The 21300-nt window shown below is 40.5% G+C and overlaps 1 protein-coding gene and 1 pseudogene across 5 annotated transcripts in view; both read left to right on the top strand.

The window, feature by feature from the left end:
* Positions 1-1165: 1165 nt before the first annotated feature.
* Positions 1166-21300, top strand: part of Dennd1a (DENN domain containing 1A) — a 463938-nt gene continuing 443803 nt past the window's right edge. For 2 of the 5 annotated variants that reach the window (XM_076928663.1, XM_076928661.1), the window contains exon 1: positions 1292-1413. Coding sequence is in view for 2 of the 5 variants with exons in the window: in XM_076928662.1 (XP_076784777.1) it covers positions 1378-1413 (36 nt within the window). In the remaining 3 variants the exon portion in view is untranslated. Of the gene's footprint in view, positions 1414-21300 lie in introns of all 5 variants that reach the window. The other 3 variants (XM_076928664.1, XM_076928662.1, XM_034495130.2) reach the window with 3 other exon arrangements.
* Positions 15427-19439, top strand: LOC117703491 (large ribosomal subunit protein eL19 pseudogene; annotated as a pseudogene).

The following is a 21300-nucleotide window of genomic DNA, read 5'->3' as shown; positions in this document are numbered from 1 at the left end:
TAACCTGGAAATTTCTCACCTTGGTGATTGGTTGTAGAACCTGGTCAGCCGCCATCTTCACATCAGCCGTGCCTGTTTGCAGAAGAAGATCATGAGGAGCAGGCCTGTTGGTTGGTAGCAGGCCTGTTGGTTGGTAACAGTTTCTCAGAGGAGACTCAATCTGGTCCTCCCAGCCATTGATAAGCAATCTACTCTAATTGCACATTCCTCAGGGGCTGGCGAGGTGCTAGAGCACAATGGTTGTAGTAGATTATAGGAGGTTAACCAAAGAGAACTGTATACCTGTCTACAGGAAAGCTAGCATTCATCGGAGGGTAGACTTTTTTTTTTTTTTTTTTTTTTTGGTTTTTCAAGCCAGAGTTTCTTGTGTAGCCCTGGCTTTCCTGCAACTAGTTCTGTAGACAAGGCTGGCCTCTGCTTCCCAAGTGCTGGGATTAAAGAAATGAACCATCATGGGGGGAGAGGGGCGTAGGGTCGACATTTTCTAGTGCAGTTGCTTTGGAGTCACCCACACTCCTACTGTAAGCAACTCCAACTCATGCTTTATAAGAAAGTCCAATAAAATCATTGGTTTTACAGATTAAACATTTGGACTAACTCATCCTCAGCTCCTGCCAAGCAGTTCTATGTTACCCCATTTCCTAGGATGGGCCGGCTCTCCCCGCAAGCTCCCACTTATGGGAAAACAAAACAAAACCTCTTTAAAGCTAAGCCTCCATGGTCTGTGAACTTCATTTTTCCAATTCGGGAAACAAGAACCCTGAAGCCTGACTCAGTGAAACCGGAGTCATTTTGGGTACTTGAGTTAAAGCATACGGGAGGGGAGGACAACTGTTTCCCTCCAATTCAGATCCCCCGAATTTTAGCCTGTCAAGAATTCTCCACTTGGGTGAAGGCTTCTTTAGTGGCCTCTGGGGACACGATGGAAATTTCTTCAGGGAGCTTTGGGTGGATTCTGACGAAAAGCAGTGGGACAAAGGTCCCTAGGTCTCTTCTCAGATAAGCCCCAGGCGTTTAAAGTAGACCAGAGTCCTGCTGCGCGCTTCCCGCCCCCCGGGCCAGCCTCAAGCGAGTGGACTACACTTCCCAGCAGGCCTCGCGGTCAGCGGCGCGGGCGGGAGGGGGCGGCGGTGTGAGAGACGGAGGGGGCGGCGCGCGCCGGGTACGCGCGCCGGCGACCATGGCGTTCGCCTGGCTGGAGCGAGTACTTTAATCCCGGGAGGCGACAGCAGCGGCGGCGGCCTGGGAGCGAGCCTCGAGCGGGCGGGCCCCTGCCTGAGGGAAGGGAGGAAGGGGCGGGGAGAGCGCCGGAGGGAGGCCGGTCGGCCGCGGGCGGGCGGGCAGCGCAGTGCAGCGCCGAGCGGGGCCCGCGGGTCCATGAGGAGGCCCCGGGACCATGGGCTCCAGGATCAAGTGAGTGCGGCCGGGTGGAGCCGGGCGCGGGGGAGGCGAGGCTGGGCTAGAGCTGCAGGCCGTGGGCCGCGCTTGGGGGACTTGTTGCCCGGACTGGAGGGGCGCCCCGCGTGGAGGCGTCAAGCGGGGAGGGGGACGGTTGCCATGGCGATGCGGGAAGGCTCGGGGACGGGGTGCGCGCGGGGTGGAGGGGCGCGGATGATCAGATGTCCCCTCCTCACCTGAGGGCGGGAACTGCTGACGCGGTGGCTCCCTAGGCGGGATGTACGGAGCCCCAGAAAACTGTCATACAGCTGCTGGGCGGGGGGAGGTCTCCGGAAGCAAGTCCTCATAAGGGTGTGTTTGGGGCGACCCCCGAGAGGTTGCAGCCTGTCTGCTTGAGGCCTGTAACCTTTACAGAAGTGGCGTGAGGTTCTTAGAGGGAGGGGGCTTCTGGAACATTTAAGGGCTGGATGGCCTGCACAGGAAGGCCCTTTGCCTTTACTGTTTCTTCCTCTTATCTGAGTCTCCACACAAGCAAGGGCCAAAGGCTATGTAAGAAGGAAGATACATTTAGGTTGTCACTGAGCACCTGATTTTGAAAAAAAGGTTTTGTAATCCAATCTGGTAAATTCCCTCACTCCTTCATTTGCCTGGAGTTCCTGGTTGAGGCTTAGATTTCTGGTGAAAATGTTGTTACTTGTAACTTCAGTACCCACTGAAACATTACAAGTTGACTTTGGAAAGTGCAACTTTTCCGTGGGCCAATTTGGGTGTTGTTGGTTTGGTCTCTATCTCCCCTCCCGGCCAAGACTTCTTCTGGCCACTCCCTTCCTCAGCCCTAGAACTCAGATGCTTTATCTTTCTCTAATCATTAGCAAATGTTCACTTTTTCTCTATGACTAATAGAATTGCTTAAGGGCATTGAAAAACAAAGTTGACAGCATAGGCTTTTCTGGAAAACAGCATTCACAAGATACCATAAACCCTCTTATAGGAAGGTCCGTGGAATGTGTTTATTTCAGCATTTCGAGAATTGTAGGGAAGTTTGAAAGAGGAAGGGCCTCAATGGCAGAAATCTAATAATTATTTAAACATTGCATCTCATGTCCAAGTGATGCACATGCAGTGTGACCCTTGCCCAGCTGTTCAGTCTCTTCAGTGGTTAGGGTTCTCATTTACAAAAGGTGTCTTGTATGTTTTACAGAAATCCTGTGACACCTGCTGAATGAAATTAGAAAAGTTTGCTCATGAAAATGGATGTAGAGGCATAAGAAGACCTTTTATTTTTTTTATAGAAAAGGGAGGAGGGAGTTAGAATATAACATAAACCAGCGTCTGAGAACCTGGGGAGGTAAAGTGATTTAGTTTGTGAACTATTGAGATTAAAAAGCCGCTCCAGGCTAAATTCCAGCCTTTAAGTAAGAGTTGTAAACTCGGAATTTCAACAGCAAGTAGAAATACTTTCTGTAAGTCACCTCAGAATTGCAGAGGAAGCACGAGGATGTGTCTTACTTTTCTTGTTCCAGAGAAGTTCAGAGACTTGCTGCACTGGAGGCATCAACTATTCGAAAGACCATTAAAATAGAACAAGTTCAGATGACTAGCTGTCATCTGCTCTTACTCTTGACAGTAGCAGGTTGACAAGTATGTTTTGTAAATATGTTTAGTGGAATGCATCACTGTAATATCTGAGCACTTAGGTAAGGGAATTTACCAAAGCATGAAATTGCATTAAGTGTGAAATTAGTATGAAGAATGGCCTTATTAATCTTCAAACTAGACTGCTCAGTGGTTAAAAGAAAAAAAGGCCTGGGGAATATGTTAGCCTGTGGTGAGATTGAAAGAGAATATGAAAATAGAAGTTATGAAAATCAGTTGTGACTTATAGCAAGTGTTAATTGTACAGTTTCTGTCAATAGCTAGGAGTATGGATGGACAGAAGGTAAGGGAATAATCAGTTTAGGTACCACCCTTGTCATTGGAGAAATTGGCTCTGATTGCTACTGGCCATTCTGTCAGGCAGAACAGGTGTTTAGGGTATTCACTTGGCTGAAGTGAAAGCTAAGTGTGCAGGCCCCTTTCAGTAAGTAGGTAGGTGGGTGGGTGGGGGCAGACTGAGCATTCTCCAGGCCCCTCTTTCTTTTCTTATCTCTGTTGCTTTGTGCCATTATAAGGACAATGTAGATCAGATCTGGGTTCAAATTCTAACTCTCTCTCATGGTATGAAACAGTGTATCTGTGAATCTGGATTTTCCTAGGTTAGAAGGGGCCTGCAGGATCATTATGAGCAGTAAATACAGGATCAATGTGATTGCCAGACACATATTAGGAACTTAGTGTTTTATACCTTCTTGTCAAATGATTAAGAATATATGATGTATTATGTGCCAGAAATGTCAAAGAAAGGCATGTTTCAGGTAACAGAACAAAGTTTTAATGGTCAAGGGTTAAGATTGATTTAATACTGTCATACTATTAAAAAATAAAAATTGATTAAAAAACAATACTGTGTGTAATTTTGAAGCTGGTGTCTGCAGTATGATGAGTGATAAAACTTGTGTATTATTAGATCCAGGAGGTGATTAATTATTTGTTCAGGGTGGGAAGCTGGGGCTGCTGGAGCAGTCTCTGTGCTGGGCACCATGGTAATGTTTAATGTGAATCATTTTATAAAACACAACTGTCCACTGGTGCTCCTTATTAATTACTGTTTTCACTTGAGAGTAGGAGTCCATAGGCTTAAGATCAGATAGATACCAGTTCCCTACCAGCTGTCTGCACCCCTGTCTTAGGTCAGATGCCACTCTGTTTTTGTAATCACATTAGGATGGCAGTGCCAAGTCTCGTTTCTCAGTTAGCTTATATGGAATAAGACACAAACTTCTCGAGAGCAAGGACGATCAGATTTGTTTTTTAGTTCCCTGTGTCAAACTTGAACTGGCACATGATTGTCTAGGAAGAATTTATGAACTGTGTCTAATAGATAGGCTCTGAATTAAGATGCTTAGACATTTAAGTTCTCAGACTGAAGTGTATATAGAATTCTTAAAAGTTTTTGTATTTAGTAAGAGTAAGGCAGATTGTCTTGGTCTGGGCAGAACATTACTTATTTTTACTAACAAGAGTTTGTTTAGTCTGTTTTCATTTTAAATGACACATTGTCTTGAATCAAACCAAACATCTAAGTGACAAAGGAAAGAGGTCACCAGTATTCAGGTAATTTACTGGAAATTTAAACCTTCAGCCCAAGCAGAGATTTTCTAGAGGCATAAAAGGAGCAGTGCTAAGAGACATTCTTGGACAGGTATGTTTAAATCTTATTTACTGTTTTAGTGATCCCTGTGGGCTGGAATGTGGTTAATATGAGGCAGTTTAACTGATAATGCAGATGCACAGCAGGAAACTGTGAGGCAGTTTAATATTGCTTGTGGTGACATCTTAGAAATTGCTTCCAGGCACCAAGTCCAGGAAGTGGGTTATAAGTAATGGAAGGAAGTGTTTGAAGTGAGTTTGAAGAGACCTGACATTAATGGACTCTGAGAAAAGCATACCTTAAGATTTGAAGGCATAGGAACAGGGTAGACCAACAGCTTTGGCCTTGTGGTGATCTGCATTAGTCCATACGCTATTCAGCTGTCCCCATCAGACCAACCTTGAGGTTGGTATTGGAAGAATCCATTAATTCATTTATTCTTTTACTACACTACCAAGAAGTGTCAAGCACACATTAAACATTTAATAAATGTTAGCTGTTATCAGTTATAGTAGTACTGTGCCTGACAGTGTGCCAAGTACTAGGAGTACAAAAATGAAAAGATTTTCTTTTGCCCTAAGGCTTTCTAAAGTTGTAGGCACAAGTGCAAAATAAAAGCACCCAGCAGCCTCTTTTCCCTCAAACCCTAGGCATAATTCAACATAATTGCTATGATAGCAGGGCTACCAGTAATGACTAGGTGGTGGAGTGGAGGTGGCACTGGCTACCTTGAGGGTGGGAAAGAGTGTTGAGAGAAGAAGGCTTTGGGGGGGAGAATGCTTTAGTTGCAAGATGAATAAGAGCCCTAAAGGGTAAGTGTGGTGATGGTGGCTGTGGTATCAACTGAGAGTGGTACATACAAGGACAGGCCTATTAGGGAGATGAAAATATTACTTAAATGTGAGGAATTGTGTTAACCATCTAGAATTATAGTGGGGGATGAAAGATGTTTTTGTTGTTGTTTGTTTGAGTATTCTGTGTATTCTTGGCTGTCTTGTTCTGTAGAACAGGCTGGCTTCAAACTCAAGAGATCTGCCTACCTATGCTTCTGGAGTGCTGGGATTAAAGGCATGTGCCACCATGCCTGGCAGATAGATGGTTCTTGTTTTCGTGGTACTAGCAGACTAGTGGGTCTGATAAGTAAATTTAGTAAATTCACATAACGTAATGTGGATGTGTTGAAAAGCAATTGAGATGCTGAGAAAGGAGATGCCAAGTAGCTGTCCTATTTTGGATAGAGTGGTAGGGGATAGCCTTACTGTAGAGATGATGTTTGAATTCAGAATTAAAGGATGAAAAGGTATTTAGTCATGTCAAGTTTGAGCAAGAATTTATTTCAAGCAGAGGATAAAGCAAGAAAAACCTGGGGAAAATTTTAGGAGCTGATGATGTAAGAAGGGGTTTAGGTGAGGTAAGAATGATTAATACTGTCAAACTTATTTATTTTTGAGACAGGATCTTTCTGTGTACTCTTGGCTGGCCTGGAACTCTTTGTAGATGAGTCTGGTTGTGAACTAACAGAGGTCCACATGCGTCTGCATCATCAGTGCTGGGAATAAAAGTGTGCAGCACTCTAGGTCTTATAAAATCTTTTAAACTAAATGTTTTTTAGTATGTCTATAGAGTGAACACCATGATATAATTCTGGAGCGTTTTATTACCCTAGAAAGAAACTGTAACAGTCACTCCTTATTCTTTCAAACTCTTCCAATCCTAGGTAATCACCAATCTAATTTCAGTTACTTTAGATGTACTTATTCTGGCCATTTCATATACATGGAGTAATACCTAAGCCTTTGTGTATATAGCTACTTTTCGTTTGTACAATTGTTTCAGGGATTATTGTGTTTTCTTCTTGGGTACTATTTGATTTGTTTGTTTGTTTTTGAAATAGGATCTCTCTGTGTAGCCCTGGCTGACCTGGAACTTACTCTGTAGAACAGGTTGGAACTCACATAAATCCACCTGCCTCTGCCTCTGGAATGCTAGGCTTAAAGGTGTGCACCACCACTGCCTGGCATTTATTTATTTATTTATTTATTTATTTATTTATTTATATTTCAACACAGAGTTTCTCTGTGTAGCCTTGTCTGTAACTCTGTAGACCAGGCTGGCCTGTGGTCATATTCCATTATGTACATCTTACTCCTTCCTTCATCAGTTGTTAGGTGTTTTGGTCATTTCTCCTTTTTCACTGCTAAAATGTTAATATGAACATTTAGTGTGAGCATGTGCTTCATCTCTCTTGAGTATTTATACCTAAATAGAATTGCTGTGTTTTATTTGATAACTCTTAAAATAATTATCCAAAGCAGTTATGCCACCTGATGTAAATTGGTATCTCTGTGTGGCTCTGATTTAATCCAAATTAAATCTGTAGAAAACATAGGGTCAAAGCAGAAAAGATAAGTTTCTCAGAAGAGGCTGAGGCTTGAACTGTTAGAAAGGGAAGATAGAAGGGTATTCTTAAAGGAAGAGTAATGGAAATCCTATGGCTTGAAAGTGGACATGAGCCTATCTCACTGTTGCCAAGCATAGAGAAACAGCCTTGCTTAAAATTAGAAAATTTGGAAACATTTCATACATGTATATAATGTATTTTGATCATATTTCTCACCATTACATTTTTTTTCTCCTAGACTCCACCAACTTTCATGTTTCTCTTTGTGTATGTGTGTCCCACTGAGTTCAGTTAGGGTTGTCTGCCTGAGCATGTGTGAGCAGCTTGCTTTTTATCTTCCCTTCCTTTCCTTTCCTTTCCTTCCTCTTCTTCCTCCCCTTCTTCCTCCCCTCCTTCCTCCCCTTCTTCTTCTTCCCCTTCTCCTTCCCCTTCTTCTTCCCCTTCTTCCCCTTCTCCCTCCCTCCCTCCCTCCCTCCCTCCCTCCCTCCCTCCCTCCCTCCCTCCCTTCCTTTCCTTTTTCTTTCTTTCTTTCTCTTGTTCTTTCTCTTATTCTTTCTTTCTTTTTTCTTTCTTTCTTCTCTTGTTCTTTCTTTCTTCTTTTTTAATGAGATTAAAAAAAAGATTTGTTTATTTTTTGTATGTGAGTACACTGTCACTGTCTTCAAACACACCAGAAGAGGTCATGGGATTCCATTACAGATGGTTGTAAGTTACCATGTGGTTGCTGGGAATTGAACTCAGGACCTCTTAACCACTGAGCCATCTCTCCAGCCCCAGCTTTGTTTCTTAACATAGCTCTGCTCCCATTTGTTTTTGTACTGCTCTATAAGGGGCTTGGTGCTCCTTGTGACTTTTCGAGCAGCACAAAAAATCCCTATGTATCTGTTTTGTGTGTCCCGCTGTGTATGTGTGTCTCACTGAGCTCAATTAGGGTTGCTTGCTTGAGCATGGGTGAGCAGCTTGCTTGCTTCCTTCCTTCCTTCCTTCCTCACTAGGAGTTGAGATGTGACTTTTCTTGTGCTTTCCCCCTCTAAGGCCTCTTCCCTTTCCAGTACAGTGCTTCCAGCCTGGGTAGATGGTAGAAGGACCTGGAATAGTGGAAGATAAAATCTTCTAGGAGATTGGGCTTTCTGTTACTAGAGCCTGGAGTCAGCCTGTTGAATTTTTATGAATTTTTGAACAGTGTGTTTGTATTATTCGGTGCTTCCAGTCTGAGCTGTTGCAGTCAGGAAGGTTGAAACAGAGAAGGTAAATGTTTTTATTCAGGCTTTTAAATCTGTTTGAGTTCCTGGCTGGAATGCTGGTTGCAGTTTCAAAGGTTAACCTTTTTGATCATGCCCTTGGAGAACTAATCCCTGGATTTGCAATGTCCTTTTTGCTTTGGAGGACTTTATTGGGACTTGGAAAGATAAATAAGGAAGAAACAACTAACCAACCAAAGTTGATCTCTGTTACTCTCACTGAATTCATTCATTCCAGGCACTGTCATGTGTCACATAAGGACATTTTGCACAGGGACTGATGGGTCTGATACACAATAAAACTCTATAGTGGCTTTTCTGTGATGGTCAAATATTACCCAACAACATATTTCTCCAGAATATATTTTCATTATATACTTAAGTATTGAGAAGAAACTTGATTCTTTCTTTTGTTTTTTTCTTTTGTTTTTCTTTTTCCTTCCTTCCTTCCTTCCTTCCTTCCTTCCTTCCCTCCCTCCCTTCCTCCCTCCCTCCTTCCCTCCCTCCTTCTCTCTCTTTCTTTCTTTCTTTCTTTCTTTCTTTCTTTCTTTCTTTCTTTCTTCATTTGAGACAGGATTTCTCTTTGTAGTCATGGCTGTCCCTGGAACTCATTTTAATTTTGTAGATCTTGAACTTAGAGACCCACCTGCCTCTGTCTCCTGAATGCTGAGATTAAAGATGTGTGCCACTACCACTGGATATCAATTAAAAAAAAAAAAAAACATGTTCCAAATAAAAGCAAGAAAGAATTGTGTTTAGGATGTATTTGTTCCTGTTGAAAGGCAGGTGACATTCCAAGAATTTGTCTGTTAGGTTATATTCCATTTAGTTAAATATACATCAGCAGTGTCATGAGCGATGGCATTCTAGACAAAAGTCAGAGGGAGATAAAAAGTGTAGCTGAAATAGAGGAAGGACATGAATACACACACACACACACACACACACATGGACACAGATTACAGGATGTGGACTTGAAAAAAAATAGGCTTGTGCAATTGAAGAATTCAGTGAGCACTGTAATGGGATCTTGCTAGGACTTTAAAGTACACTACTAGCAGCAGCAGGTTAGTGGGCAGTGGCCAAACAGTGGCATCCCTGGGTTGCTCAAAGTAATCCATTGGAACATGGGGGAAAGACTTATTTTAATGTAACTTTCAGGTCTTCTGTATTTTCTAATTTATTGGTGTAAAATGAATCATTAGAGTTAATAGATGGATATATGTAAAGTATGTTGCTTAGTTTTTACTGACAGGAATGTGTATGGGAAAAGGAATGCTGATGGATTGTGGAAGTATGCAATAGTTTATGCTGCAGGAGATGAAGGTCTGATCTGAGGTTTTGTCAGTGGAAAGAAAGGGTTGGACTTCAGGGAGATCTTAGGTAGATGTGACAGGAGGTTGTGGACCCCAGAGTTGAGTGAAGATGATCTAGTAAGGTTAGCTAAGTTATATTTAAAATCAGATGTTCATAAGGTGAGGGTATAGCACATGATGGATTTACATTTGGGAGAAGGTGTTTTGGTCTGCAGGGAGAAAGGAAGGATTTTTGTTCGTTTTGCTTTTCTTTTTATGTGTAACCCTGGCTGTACTGGAGCTCACTCTGCAAACCAGGCTGGCCTTGAACAGAGATCCATCGGCCTCTGCCTCCCTGGTGCTGGGGTTAAAGGTGCTCACCACTACCATCTGGGGAAGGGAAAGAGCCTTTACAAGCCCCATAGTGAAGGCATGAGCTCTGATAGACAAGTAAGACTTAAAGTGGTCAAGAAGGAAATCTGTCCATGGCAGATTTAGAAAGAGAAAGCAATGGAAGGAAACACTTTTTGAACTTGTTAGCCACAGGAAAGGTTTCAGGCATGTTGCATTGATAGTGCTTAGGCCTTGTAAATAAACGGATGGACGGAAGGAAATCAGTCTAGAAAGGTGCTTTTGAATCCTAGCTGAGCTTGTACTCCGGGGTGTGAAGCTGGAATGAGGGATACAGTGCTGAAGCAGCAACCCCTCCCCAAAATGTCTATATGACGTAACCAGCTCAGAACTTGTATACTGTCTCTCAATGCTAAATTCTGAGTCTCTCTTCAAGTACCCCTACCTGTGTGTGTGTGTGTGTGTGTGTAAGTGTATAATTTGTAAAAGAAAGTGAATATGTCATGTAAATGGTTGTGAGGATCAAAAGAGGTCTCTAGCCCTCAGCAGAGATGTAATTATCTAGACAGCTATCAGGAGTATTGCTTGTTGAGGAAAAAGCATGCTGACATGGAAAATCTGAAGTTTAAAAAGGTTGAAAGAAAGCAAATTTATATATATATATATATATATATATATATATATATATATATATATTATATCAATGTTTTTTTTTTTTTAAAAAAAAACATTTGCTTCAGTTAAAATATATGGTATGTTTTACTGGATTTATTTGAAGGCCTGAGACCCTGATATCTGAAAATCATTCTTCCTCTGTTAGCTGGGGAGATCAGATGAACATGTAAATAATCAGAATTGCAACACTTTAGAACATTTTATGTTCTCATAAATACTGGACATTTTTATTCCATTTTCTAAAAGACATCAATAATTTATATTTTATTTTAGCTGGTATTAATGTTTAGTCATTTCCCATGGTGCTTAGAGTTATATTTTAAAAAATGCTTATATATTGGAAAATAAACATTTGTAAAAAATAGTGCGGCATAATGAGCTCCCACATCCTCTCATTACTCAGTTTCAACCCATTAATTTATAGCTTTAGTTTCATTAATAGGTAATGGCTTGTAATTCCCTCTTCCATCTTCCAGTGTCCTGGATTATTCTGAATTAAATTCCAAATGACACATTTTATTCTTAAATATTTCCCTGTCCCTAGAAGATCTGAAAGATCTTTTTTAACACATCTAAAATATCTACAAGAGTTCTTTGTTAAATAGTATTCTTAAATACCTATTCAGCATTTCATGATTTTTTTTTTGGCTTAAAAATGTTTTGTTTATTAGGAGTTTGTGTATGATGTATGGGCATGTACATCATGGATGTTATGATGTGTGTGTAAGTCAGAGGACAGCTTTTTGGGGTTGGGTTTCTCCTTGCATCTGTGGGTTCTGGAGATAGAACTCAATGCTCTGGCTTGTTCAGATGGCAAGCACCTTTATTCACTGTGCTATCTTGCCCCCTCCCCATTTGAATACAGTGATGTCATACACTGTATCTGGCTGGTATCTCATAAATCTTTTTTCCTTTTTGCAATTTCTTTTTCTTTTTGTGTTTTGAGACAGCCCTAGCTATCTTAGACCTCTCTTTGTAGTCTAGACTGGCCCTGAGTTCACAGAGATCTGCCTGCCTCTGCTTCCCAAGTGCTGGGATTAGAGGTATATGCCATCATTCCTGGCTCTGCAATTTAGTTCTTACAGAAAAATTAACTATTGGTCTTATGTAATTTCTATCAAGTCCTCATGGTTTATTTAATATATTCCTCTATCTTTTATATTTCCTATAACTTGGTCATTAAAATGAGTGATTTGATGAGATTCAAGTTTATTTTCTTGGCAAGAATACATATAAGGTAATGGAGGCACATGGTAGGTATCTGGTTCACTCTCCTGGTTTAACTGGCTAGGGTGGTCAAATACCATAGTCTGTTTCTATTATGTCTTCTTCTGTTAGTTGGAATTCATGAATGCTTCTATAAAGAAAACCTTTTCCATATCAACTTTCCAATGCCCTTATGTACAGTTCACACCAGATATATAGGATGGTTGTTTTCCTTTATGAATTTTCATACAGATTTCTTGAATTTTCAGAAGGCATTTTTTTTTATTCGGGAGAGGGAAGTGTTACTTTAAATGCACTTATGTAATTGTATTTGGCCCCCAAGCTACCACAGTTATTATCCTTGCTGATGTTGAATTTGTCCCTTTTTTGGTTATTTATTGGGCGTTTCAAGTAAATTCTTGAAGTTCTTTTGACAGGTCCTAGGAGTTTCTGAGAGGTATTTTTGCTGTTGTCATAAGATGTTCTAGGGTCATCATAAGTGTCTCTTGCTCCAGACCTGTATTCTCTTGGAAGGCTTACCTACTTATGGTGGGAGATGGCCTTAGTAATCTTGATTTGGGTTTTAGGAGTTTTATTTTTCATGTGGGAAGGTTTGCTATTGTGTTAGTTATTTTTAAGGTTTTCCAGAGGTCAAAGCTAGGAGATAGATAGATAGATAGATAGATAGATAGATAGAATGAATGAATGAATGTGTACTTAAGATGAACTATTCTGGGCATGGTGCCACACCTTTTTAAAAAGCCCAGCTCTTGGGAGGCTGAAACAAAGGAATTTTTGAGTTTCTGGCTAGTCTGAGCTCCATAGTGAGGGCTGTCTTAACAATCAAAGTGTGCTTTGTTTGCTATGTTCGTATCAATCTTTTCCAGTTCCAGATACAGCAGTTTTGCTCACTTTCATGACCCTTACAGCTCAGTCTGCCAGACTATGCTCAAAGACTTAATTTTTCACAACTCTGGCTTTTTCCATAATGCCCAGGCTACTCAGCAGCACCAGCATTGCCTCCAGCAGTTGGACTGCTGAAACTAGTTATTATTATTTTAATACTATTTATTATTGTTGTGGATATGATGTCTGTGCCTGGGCTTCTGTGCCACAGTGTTCATGTGGAGGTCAGAAGCCAACTTTGTGGAGTTTGAGCTCATCTTCTATCTTTACGTGGGTTCCAGGAACTGAACCCAGGTGGCCAGGCTTACAAATCATATACTTTTACCTGATGAACCACCTCCCTTGGAACTGGCATTACAGGTGGTTGTAAACTGCCCAGTATTGGTGTTGGGGACTGAACTTGAGTCCTAGGAAGCCTGTTAAGTGCTCTTAATCACTGTGCTATCTCTGGACTATTATAGATTTATGCTTATTTCCCTTCCTCCTGCCCACCCAGGAAGGGAGAGGAAGAGAGAAAAAGTGGAAGAAAGTGAAGCAGTCATGTCCCTTGGTGCATATATGCACTCTTGGGAATTGGTTCACTCCTTTCACCTTGCTTTTGAGTAGAGTCTTCAGTTCTTTCTGCCACTGCACTATATAGGTAAGCTTTCAGCCAGTGCAGTTGCTGCCTCCTGTTTCACTCTACTGAGCACTGGGGCTGGGTTTACAAATACAGCCACTGTTAAGTTTTTTATGTAGGTTGCTTAGCAAGTATTTTTACCCACTGAGTCATCTTGAAGGCCCATTATTATTTAATTTGGTAGGTTTTTGTTTGTTTTGGTCCATGGTTATAAAGACTGTATAGTCAAATTACTTCTTTGTGGTTGTGTCACCAACTTGAAATATAATTGGCTTTAAACAGTTTTAATCTTTTGGGGAGTTGCTTTTTTACATTTTTTAAGCTCAAGGGATAATTTTAATAGAGTTTAAAAGAACAACCCCAGGGCAGGCAAGCCATAAATCTCAGCACCTGCTCAAGGAGAAAAGGAAGAGAGAAAACCATGCCCTTTGTAGCATCCCACATGGTGGAAGTGGGAGAGAGATAGCTTTAGAGAAAAAGAGAAACCAAGAGGTTACAGCCAGTATTGCAAAGAGAAAAAGAAAAAGAAGAGAAACAGAAAGCTAAGCTTCTGAGTTAGGAAGGTAGGCAGCCCTGACAGAGCTATGCTGCAGGTCTATAGGGAACTGCTGGGATTGCTTTTAGAAGATAATTGAACTTGTTTTTATCATCACATATATTATAGCTTCAAAGATAAAGCTGCAGAAGAGGTATATTCCTGAAAGTATCCCTGCCCCATTCCCCTTTGCTTCTCCTCTCCATGGGTAACTAGTTTGATTTTAGACTTTTATTTGTCATTCCACTAAAAGTGAATACAAAAGGCAAACATGTTATATATTTATGCATTTTCATGTCAGGCCTTCAAATTCTCTTTTGACTTTTTCTCATCCTGTAAAGAGATGGTTGTTAGCAATGCATAGAAACTATCCTTCCTTCTCTATACACAGCATAGTATTCCATTAAGTAGGTGGACCATGGTTTATTCAGTCTGTCTCATATGATGATTATTTAAGTTAACAAATGCTGCAGAATTAAATATTCTTGAGTATAGTGTGTATATTGAACTTTTTTAGGATGGAGTAGTGGGTCAAATGAAAGTTTAGGACTAGGGATATTGTAGCTCATTGTTGAAACTTGGGTGGCATGCCCAAAACTTTTGGCTTGACCCCCAGTGCTGGAAGAAAAACAGTAAGTCATTCTGTAATTTTGCTAGAAGTTCTTTTCCACATGATTTGTGTTAACTCACACTGTCATAGAAGTGCTGTTAAACTTATAGCTTTGTTAACAGGATATATTTGTGTCAGACCCTATATGGTGTTTTGATTGGTCTGGAGATATAACGCAGTAGAGTGCTTGCCTGGCATGGGTTTGGTCCTCAGTATGGCACAGAAGAGGTGCTCTGGTGTGTATCTTTAATCCTAGTACTCAGTAGATTACTGCAGGAAGATCAGAAGTTCAAGGTCATCTTCTGCTATATAGTGAGTTGGAGGCTTGTTGGGAAAATCTGAGACTGTCTCAAAAATTTTTTAAATCAAAGTTTTAAGTACACAAAATCAAATCTTTTATAAGTTCATGAAGAACAAGCCCTCTACCCTGCTCTTTTCCAGTCCTATTTGGAGACAAACTCTTGTTAACCAATCCTATTTTTAGTTGTGTTGATTCACCCCTAACCCTAGATAAATCTGTCTGTTAATATATCTCAGACAGTAACTAACGATTCCCTAAGATGGAAATTGAGTGCCTTTACAGTGCCTTTCTCTTTGTATTTTGTTTTCCTTCCTTTTTAACTTCTTTCCTCCTTCCCTTCCTTCTCCCCTCCTTCTTTTTTCCTTTTCTTCTCTTCCTTTTCTTTCTTCTTTTGTCCTAAGAATTGAACTGAGAGCCTTCAGGAACCATATTATCCCCAGTCTTTTTCCCCTGTTTTCTATATTATGTTAATTATGCTATTGGGTAATTATACTTAAAACCTCTTTATTGTTTCTGAATCAGTGTCTTTTTTTTTTTTTTTTTTTTTTTTTTTTTTTTTTTTTTTTTTGAGACAGGGTTTCTCTGTATAGCCCTGCTGTCCTGGAACTCACTCTCTGTAGACCAGGCCGGCCTGGAACTCAGAAATCCACCTGCCTCTGCCTCCCAAGTGCTGGGATTGAATCAGTGTCTTTTGATTTAATAATTTGTAAGGCAGGGAGAAGTATTACCTAGGCTTGCTGGTCTATATTCTGTAAGCTAGACTTATACTTTATGTGATAACTTGATTTTTAAAAATGTATTTATTTATTTTAGTGTTTTGAGACAGGATTTCACTTATGTAGCCCAGACTGGCCTTGCATTTATGATCCTCCTGCCTCTGCCTCATGAGTGTTGAAATGATAGGAATATGCCATTATTTAAGTTTTGATGTATGACCAGAGCCAAGTTTTCAATGCTTCATCTTTGTCTTAATTCTAGAAGTAGAATGTTTGTTGTGAATATTTAAAAATAAGAATTTAATTCTATTAGGGCATATGAGGCATTAGAATAATATTTTTTTCCTATTTGGAGAAGAATCTTAACAGTAGGGCCTAGTGAACTTTTCTTACAGTTCATTCAGAAGTTAACATTATCTTAGTCCTACCTTTATTATTAGCTTCATGTCTATATTTAAACAGTTTCACATTTATTTGTGCAAGACAGTAAAGTCTGCCATTTCCTTGGGAGATCTTGTTTCCTAAAATAGTATTCTTTTTCTTCCTTTCTTCTTCCTGGATTTCCTAGTCCATTTTTTTCTGGTTTTATTTTTTCCTTACATTATTTGCTTTTATCATATCCTTTTTAACTCAAACTTGAAATGGTTCTTGAGTGACCCTGGGCATAGTAGTGCACACTTTTTTTTTTTTTTTTCGAGACAGGGTTTCTCTGTGTAGCCATGGCTGTCCTGGAACTCACTCTGTAGACCAGGCTCATCTCTCGAACTCAGAAATCCGCCTGCCTCTGCCTCCCAAGTGCTGGGATTAAAGGCGTGCGCCACCACCGCCCGGCTCCCCTCAACTTTTTTGGGGGGATGTAGAGTACTTGCAAGGTACCCAGGACCACACACACACACACACACACACACACACACACACACACACACACAATTAAGAATGCCCGGAGATATGGACCATAGGGGAAGGAAGGGTATAAAACAATTGAGATTTTCTGGAGCAAATGACTATGTTGATTGTGTTAAGTGTCATGTTACTGTCCATGGGGAACTTTTAGAATTAAAACTGGCCTCAAACTCAGATCTGCCTTTCTCTGCCTCCTGAGTGCTGAGATTAAAGAATTGTGCCATCATACCTGGCTGATGTTGACTTTTTAAAACATTTATAATATTTATGTGTGGTGTGTGTGTGTACACGTGCACTTGCCATGGTATATGTGTAGTGGTCAGAGGTCAGATTTTCTGGAATTCTCTTCTTTCACTATGTGGGTTCTGGAGATCAAACTCAAGTAAATCAATTTAGCAATTCTCTTTGGGATTCTAAGTACGTTGTTTTTGTTTTGGCCTGTGTTGTTATACTGTATCTGTGCAGAAAACACTGAGCATCATCAGAGAATGGTGATCTAGAATGTGCTCATCTAGCTGGGAAGAGTAGTCCAGGTTGTTTTGATTGTTGTGACCAGAATATAAAACCCAGCCACTCGTCCACTCACCACTGAAAGTTGCTTCTGTCTACCTGTCTGCTGGTTGGCACTACAGGATGGGTAGTTAGGATGGGAATTAAGGGGGAAGAAATTTATGGTGTCCTGGTGACCTACTTCTTAGTATTTTCTCAGGTAAATTGGACTGACCTTCCACCTTGGTCTGACTTCCTCATAGGAAAAGTTTCACATTGCATAGGCAAGAATAATTTAGCAGAATATAAGTTGCAAATTATTAGTTCAGTGCTGCTTAAGTATGCTCAGGTGGTGGAATATCTCAGCATCATGGTATTCTGTGTAATGCTATGAAATATTTATACTTTAAACTTCAAACTACATTTTCTCTCTAAATGAGATGCTATTTTATATTGTATTTCAGAATAGAGAGGAACAGGTGAGAATGGGTTAGGAACAACTTGCAGTAAGAAAATTTTAAATTATATTACCTTATTTTAAAATGTAAATTGGAAAAAGGCCATTTTGGACCTTAATCTATGTCTAAAACCTCCAGGACTTCTGGAAAGTTTATTGGAGAATCATTAAATTAATTGACTGTGAGAGAGGGACAAGAAGCTGGAATAAATGAAGACAGACCACATCTTCCCATTGGTGAGCTATTGAATGCTGTTCTCTGAGCACAACTGCCACTATCATTTTCATCAGAAGCAGCTGTGACTACTCAAGAGTGTCTCTTGAGCATATTGACCCTGTCTCATAGGAGGGGTTAGATAGGGTCATGAGACCCTCACCTGAGAAGTCTCTGCCAGCTTTATACACTTCTACCCTACCTGCATGTGGTCTTGTGGTCTCATGAGAAGCCCAGGCTATACAGAGGATGGAAGATTAACTGAAGTAAACAATTCATGCATCTAAGGAGAAATCATCCATGCTGGGTTGAGACTCATATTAGTATGGCTGCTTTCAGGTCACCCATGTTCTGTTAAGAAAGCCCAGGAAATTTACTGGTTCCCAAAGTTGGATCTTGGTGGACTTGTATACCTATTATTGGTACCCTATCTCAGGGATGGGGACCAGCATTTGTTTATCTCTTTCTGTAGAAACTAATAAGTGAGAAGGAAGAACTAGCCTTGTTCTTGAGGGATAGATTTGTTTGAGTGATAACTAATGATAACTAAAAATATACGACATACAGCTAGAAAATAGTTTAGAGCCTGCCACATAGTAAGGCTGTTAATAAGTGTTGGCTGCCACTGCCGTGCTACTGTTCTTCGGTAGCGAAGGTAGATATTTAGAAATTATTGGCATGGGTGAAAGAGCTGAAGTTGTGAGAATTAAGACTGAGTAGAGCAAAGTGAGATTCAAGGTTTGAATTGAGGGGAAGGGACAGATTTTAGTAGTCTGTGTGCTTAATGGAAGTAGGAATCTAACAAGGGCAACTTGGTTTCATGGTGGGTTGTTGATGTCCTTTGAGGAGATAGTTTAGATGATAGGTGCCCATTTACTAAATCAATGCAGAAAGCATTGTCTTTGATACCTCCTTCCTCTTTATCCCCCTCTCCTATTCTAAACTAATGCTAACTTTAATTTTAAAAAATATTTATTTTTATATTTATTTATTTATTTGTGTGTGTGTGTGTGTGTGTGTGTGTGTGTGTGTGTGTGTGTGTGTGTGTGTCCACCAAGGCCAGAAGAGCACATTGGATTTCCTGGAGCTGGAGGTGGTTGTGAGTTACCCAATGTAGATGCTGGGAACTGAACTACAGCCTTCTTGTAAGGTCAACAAGTTCTTAACCACTGGGCTATCTCTTCAGCTTCAAATTTACATTAAGTAAATACAAAATGTAAATTATAAGAGAATAATTTGGGCCTTATCAAAAATACAATTTGCAGTTTGCAGCCATGAGTATGCTCAGACTACAGAAGAGGCTTGCCTCTAGTGTCCTCCACTGTGGTAAAAGGCAGGTCTGGTTGGATCTCAATGTGGCCAATGAGATTGCCAATGCCAACTCTGATCAGCAGATCAGGAAGCTGATCAAAGATGGGCTGATTATCCGGAAGCCTTTGACTGTCCATTCCCATGCTCGCTGCCGGAAAAACACCTTGGCCCGACGTAAGGGCAGGCATATGGACATAGGGAAGAGGAAGGGTCCTGCCAATGCTCGGATGCCTGAGAAGGTGAAAGATTGAGGATCGTGTGCCAGCTTCTCAGGAGATACTGGGAATCTAAGAAGACTGACTGCCCTGTGTATCACAGCCTGTACCTGAAGTTCAAAGGGAGTGTTTGACTTTCAAAGCAAGCGGATTCAAAACAAAAACAAGTGGATTCTCATGGAGCATATCCACAGACTGAAGGCAGACAAGGCCTGCAAGAAGCTACTGACTGATCAGGCTATAGCTTGCAGGTCTAAGACCAAGGATGCACTGGGAGGAGCGCCTCCAGGCCAAGAAGGAAGTGGTCATCAAGACTCTGTCCAAGGAGGAAGAGACCAAGAAATAAAGCTAACCTCGTGTCTGTACATAGATAGTGGCCTGGGTGTGGCCTCACATGGCTCAGTCATTAAAATAAAAAAAGCCTTAAAAAATAAAATCTTTTGCTTTTCAAAATATGCCATTAAAATAATGAAAAGAAACTATAGATGTCTAAAAATCTCACATATTTTACTAGCTCTTAGAATTTTTACTGCTTCCTTCATATATAACATATATTGCATTGGCTATGACTTGCTAAGATCAACAACCCAAGATCTGAATAGACATAATTAAGGAAGATAAGCACATTATGGTAAATAAGCACATGAAAAACTTCTCAGTATCACTATTTGTTAGGAAAATGCCAATTAAAAGTACAATGCGAAAGTTTGCACACTCCTGATATGCTGGTGAAAATGAAGAAAGACTGGCAGTCTTATTAGTGAAGTTGTAGCAGACACTGAACCCTAATATGCTGTCACCTCATTCAGAGGTGAGCTCTGGAGTTGAGCTTCCATCTGTGCTCTTTCCCCATCCTTCAGTTTTGGTCATGGCAGACAGTGCTGGATGTTTTTTTAGCCCTGTTCGGCTGTACCTTTGTGCATCCTCATATCTCCATCTATAGTCTGAGTCTAGCGTGGGAGGAGAAGATGCATTTCCTCTTCTTGGAGAGAAAATTCTTCTCTTCGAGACCTGTTTCTCTCCTTGAGTTGCAGTTAGCTGGCCTCACATTAGTTTTGGGGCTGATTTGATTCTCTTTGGGGCTTGATTTGAGTCTTTTATTGATGGTATTGTTTCTTTATTATCATTACATATATATGTGTATACATGTATACACATGTCTGTGTGTGTCTATATATATGTGTGTATATATGTATGTATTTAATAGTGGCCACTTTTAGTTGGGCAGCACTTCAAATTTAGTTTTAGGTTGAGGAATTTTTTTTTTTTTTTTGACCATTTAGTAGCAGTCTTGTAAGCTTGCAGGAATATTTTTTTCTGAGTGTCACATTTTGAGACAAGTGGTTTTATTTCAGTTCTTGAGATACATACACATGGGTTTCTTTCTAGTCAGTTTCATAGTCTCTGTTTAAAATGGTAGGAAAGAATTCTTAGTTATACTTTCTACCAGGATTAGTTATTTTTGCACTGCTATGAAGTAGTACCTGACAGAAGTGACTTAAGAAGGAAAGATTGGCCTTGACTTGTCGTTTCAGAGGCCCTCAATCTGGTGTGGTGAGGAATGCATGATGGAGCAGCTCAGGTCATGGTAGCTGAGCATATGAAGGAGGCTTTCACGTTATGGAGGACCAAGAAGCAGGGAGAAGAGGGGAAGGCCCATGCTCTGCTGGCTTTCTTCTTTTCCCTTTTCACCTGTTTCCTTAGCCTAGTGGGTAGTACTACCTACATGCAGGGCAGATCTTTATTCTCAGTTAATCTGTTCAGCTCTTACATCAGCTGTTCTTAACCCTTTGGGGTTGATCAACTCTTTCACAGGGTTCACCTAAGATCATCAGAAAACACAGACATTTACATTACAATTTATAACAGTGGCAAAATTACAATTATGAAGTAGCAACAAAAATAATTTTATTGCTGGGGGTCACCACAACATGAAGAACTGTATTAAAAAGCACAGCATTGGGAAGGTCTTGAGTGAGTCTAAATCTAGTTAAACTAACAGTGAAAATTAACCATTACCACCTTAGGCTGAATCTTAGTTTTGCTGGTATTCCCGGAGCCTTAACAGAGCAGAATGAAGCTTGCACTGGATTATCTGCTAGTTAGTTTTTTTGTTTAAAATTATTTATTTATCTATTTATCTATCTACCTACCTACCTATCTATTTATTTATTTATTTTTGGTCAACTTGACACAAGCTAGAATCA

Source organism: Arvicanthis niloticus, chromosome 2 (genome assembly GCF_011762505.2).
Source record: "Arvicanthis niloticus isolate mArvNil1 chromosome 2, mArvNil1.pat.X, whole genome shotgun sequence".
Classification (NCBI taxonomy): Eukaryota; Metazoa; Chordata; class Mammalia; order Rodentia; family Muridae; genus Arvicanthis; species Arvicanthis niloticus.
This window is presented reverse-complemented; position numbering and strand designations above follow the sequence as displayed.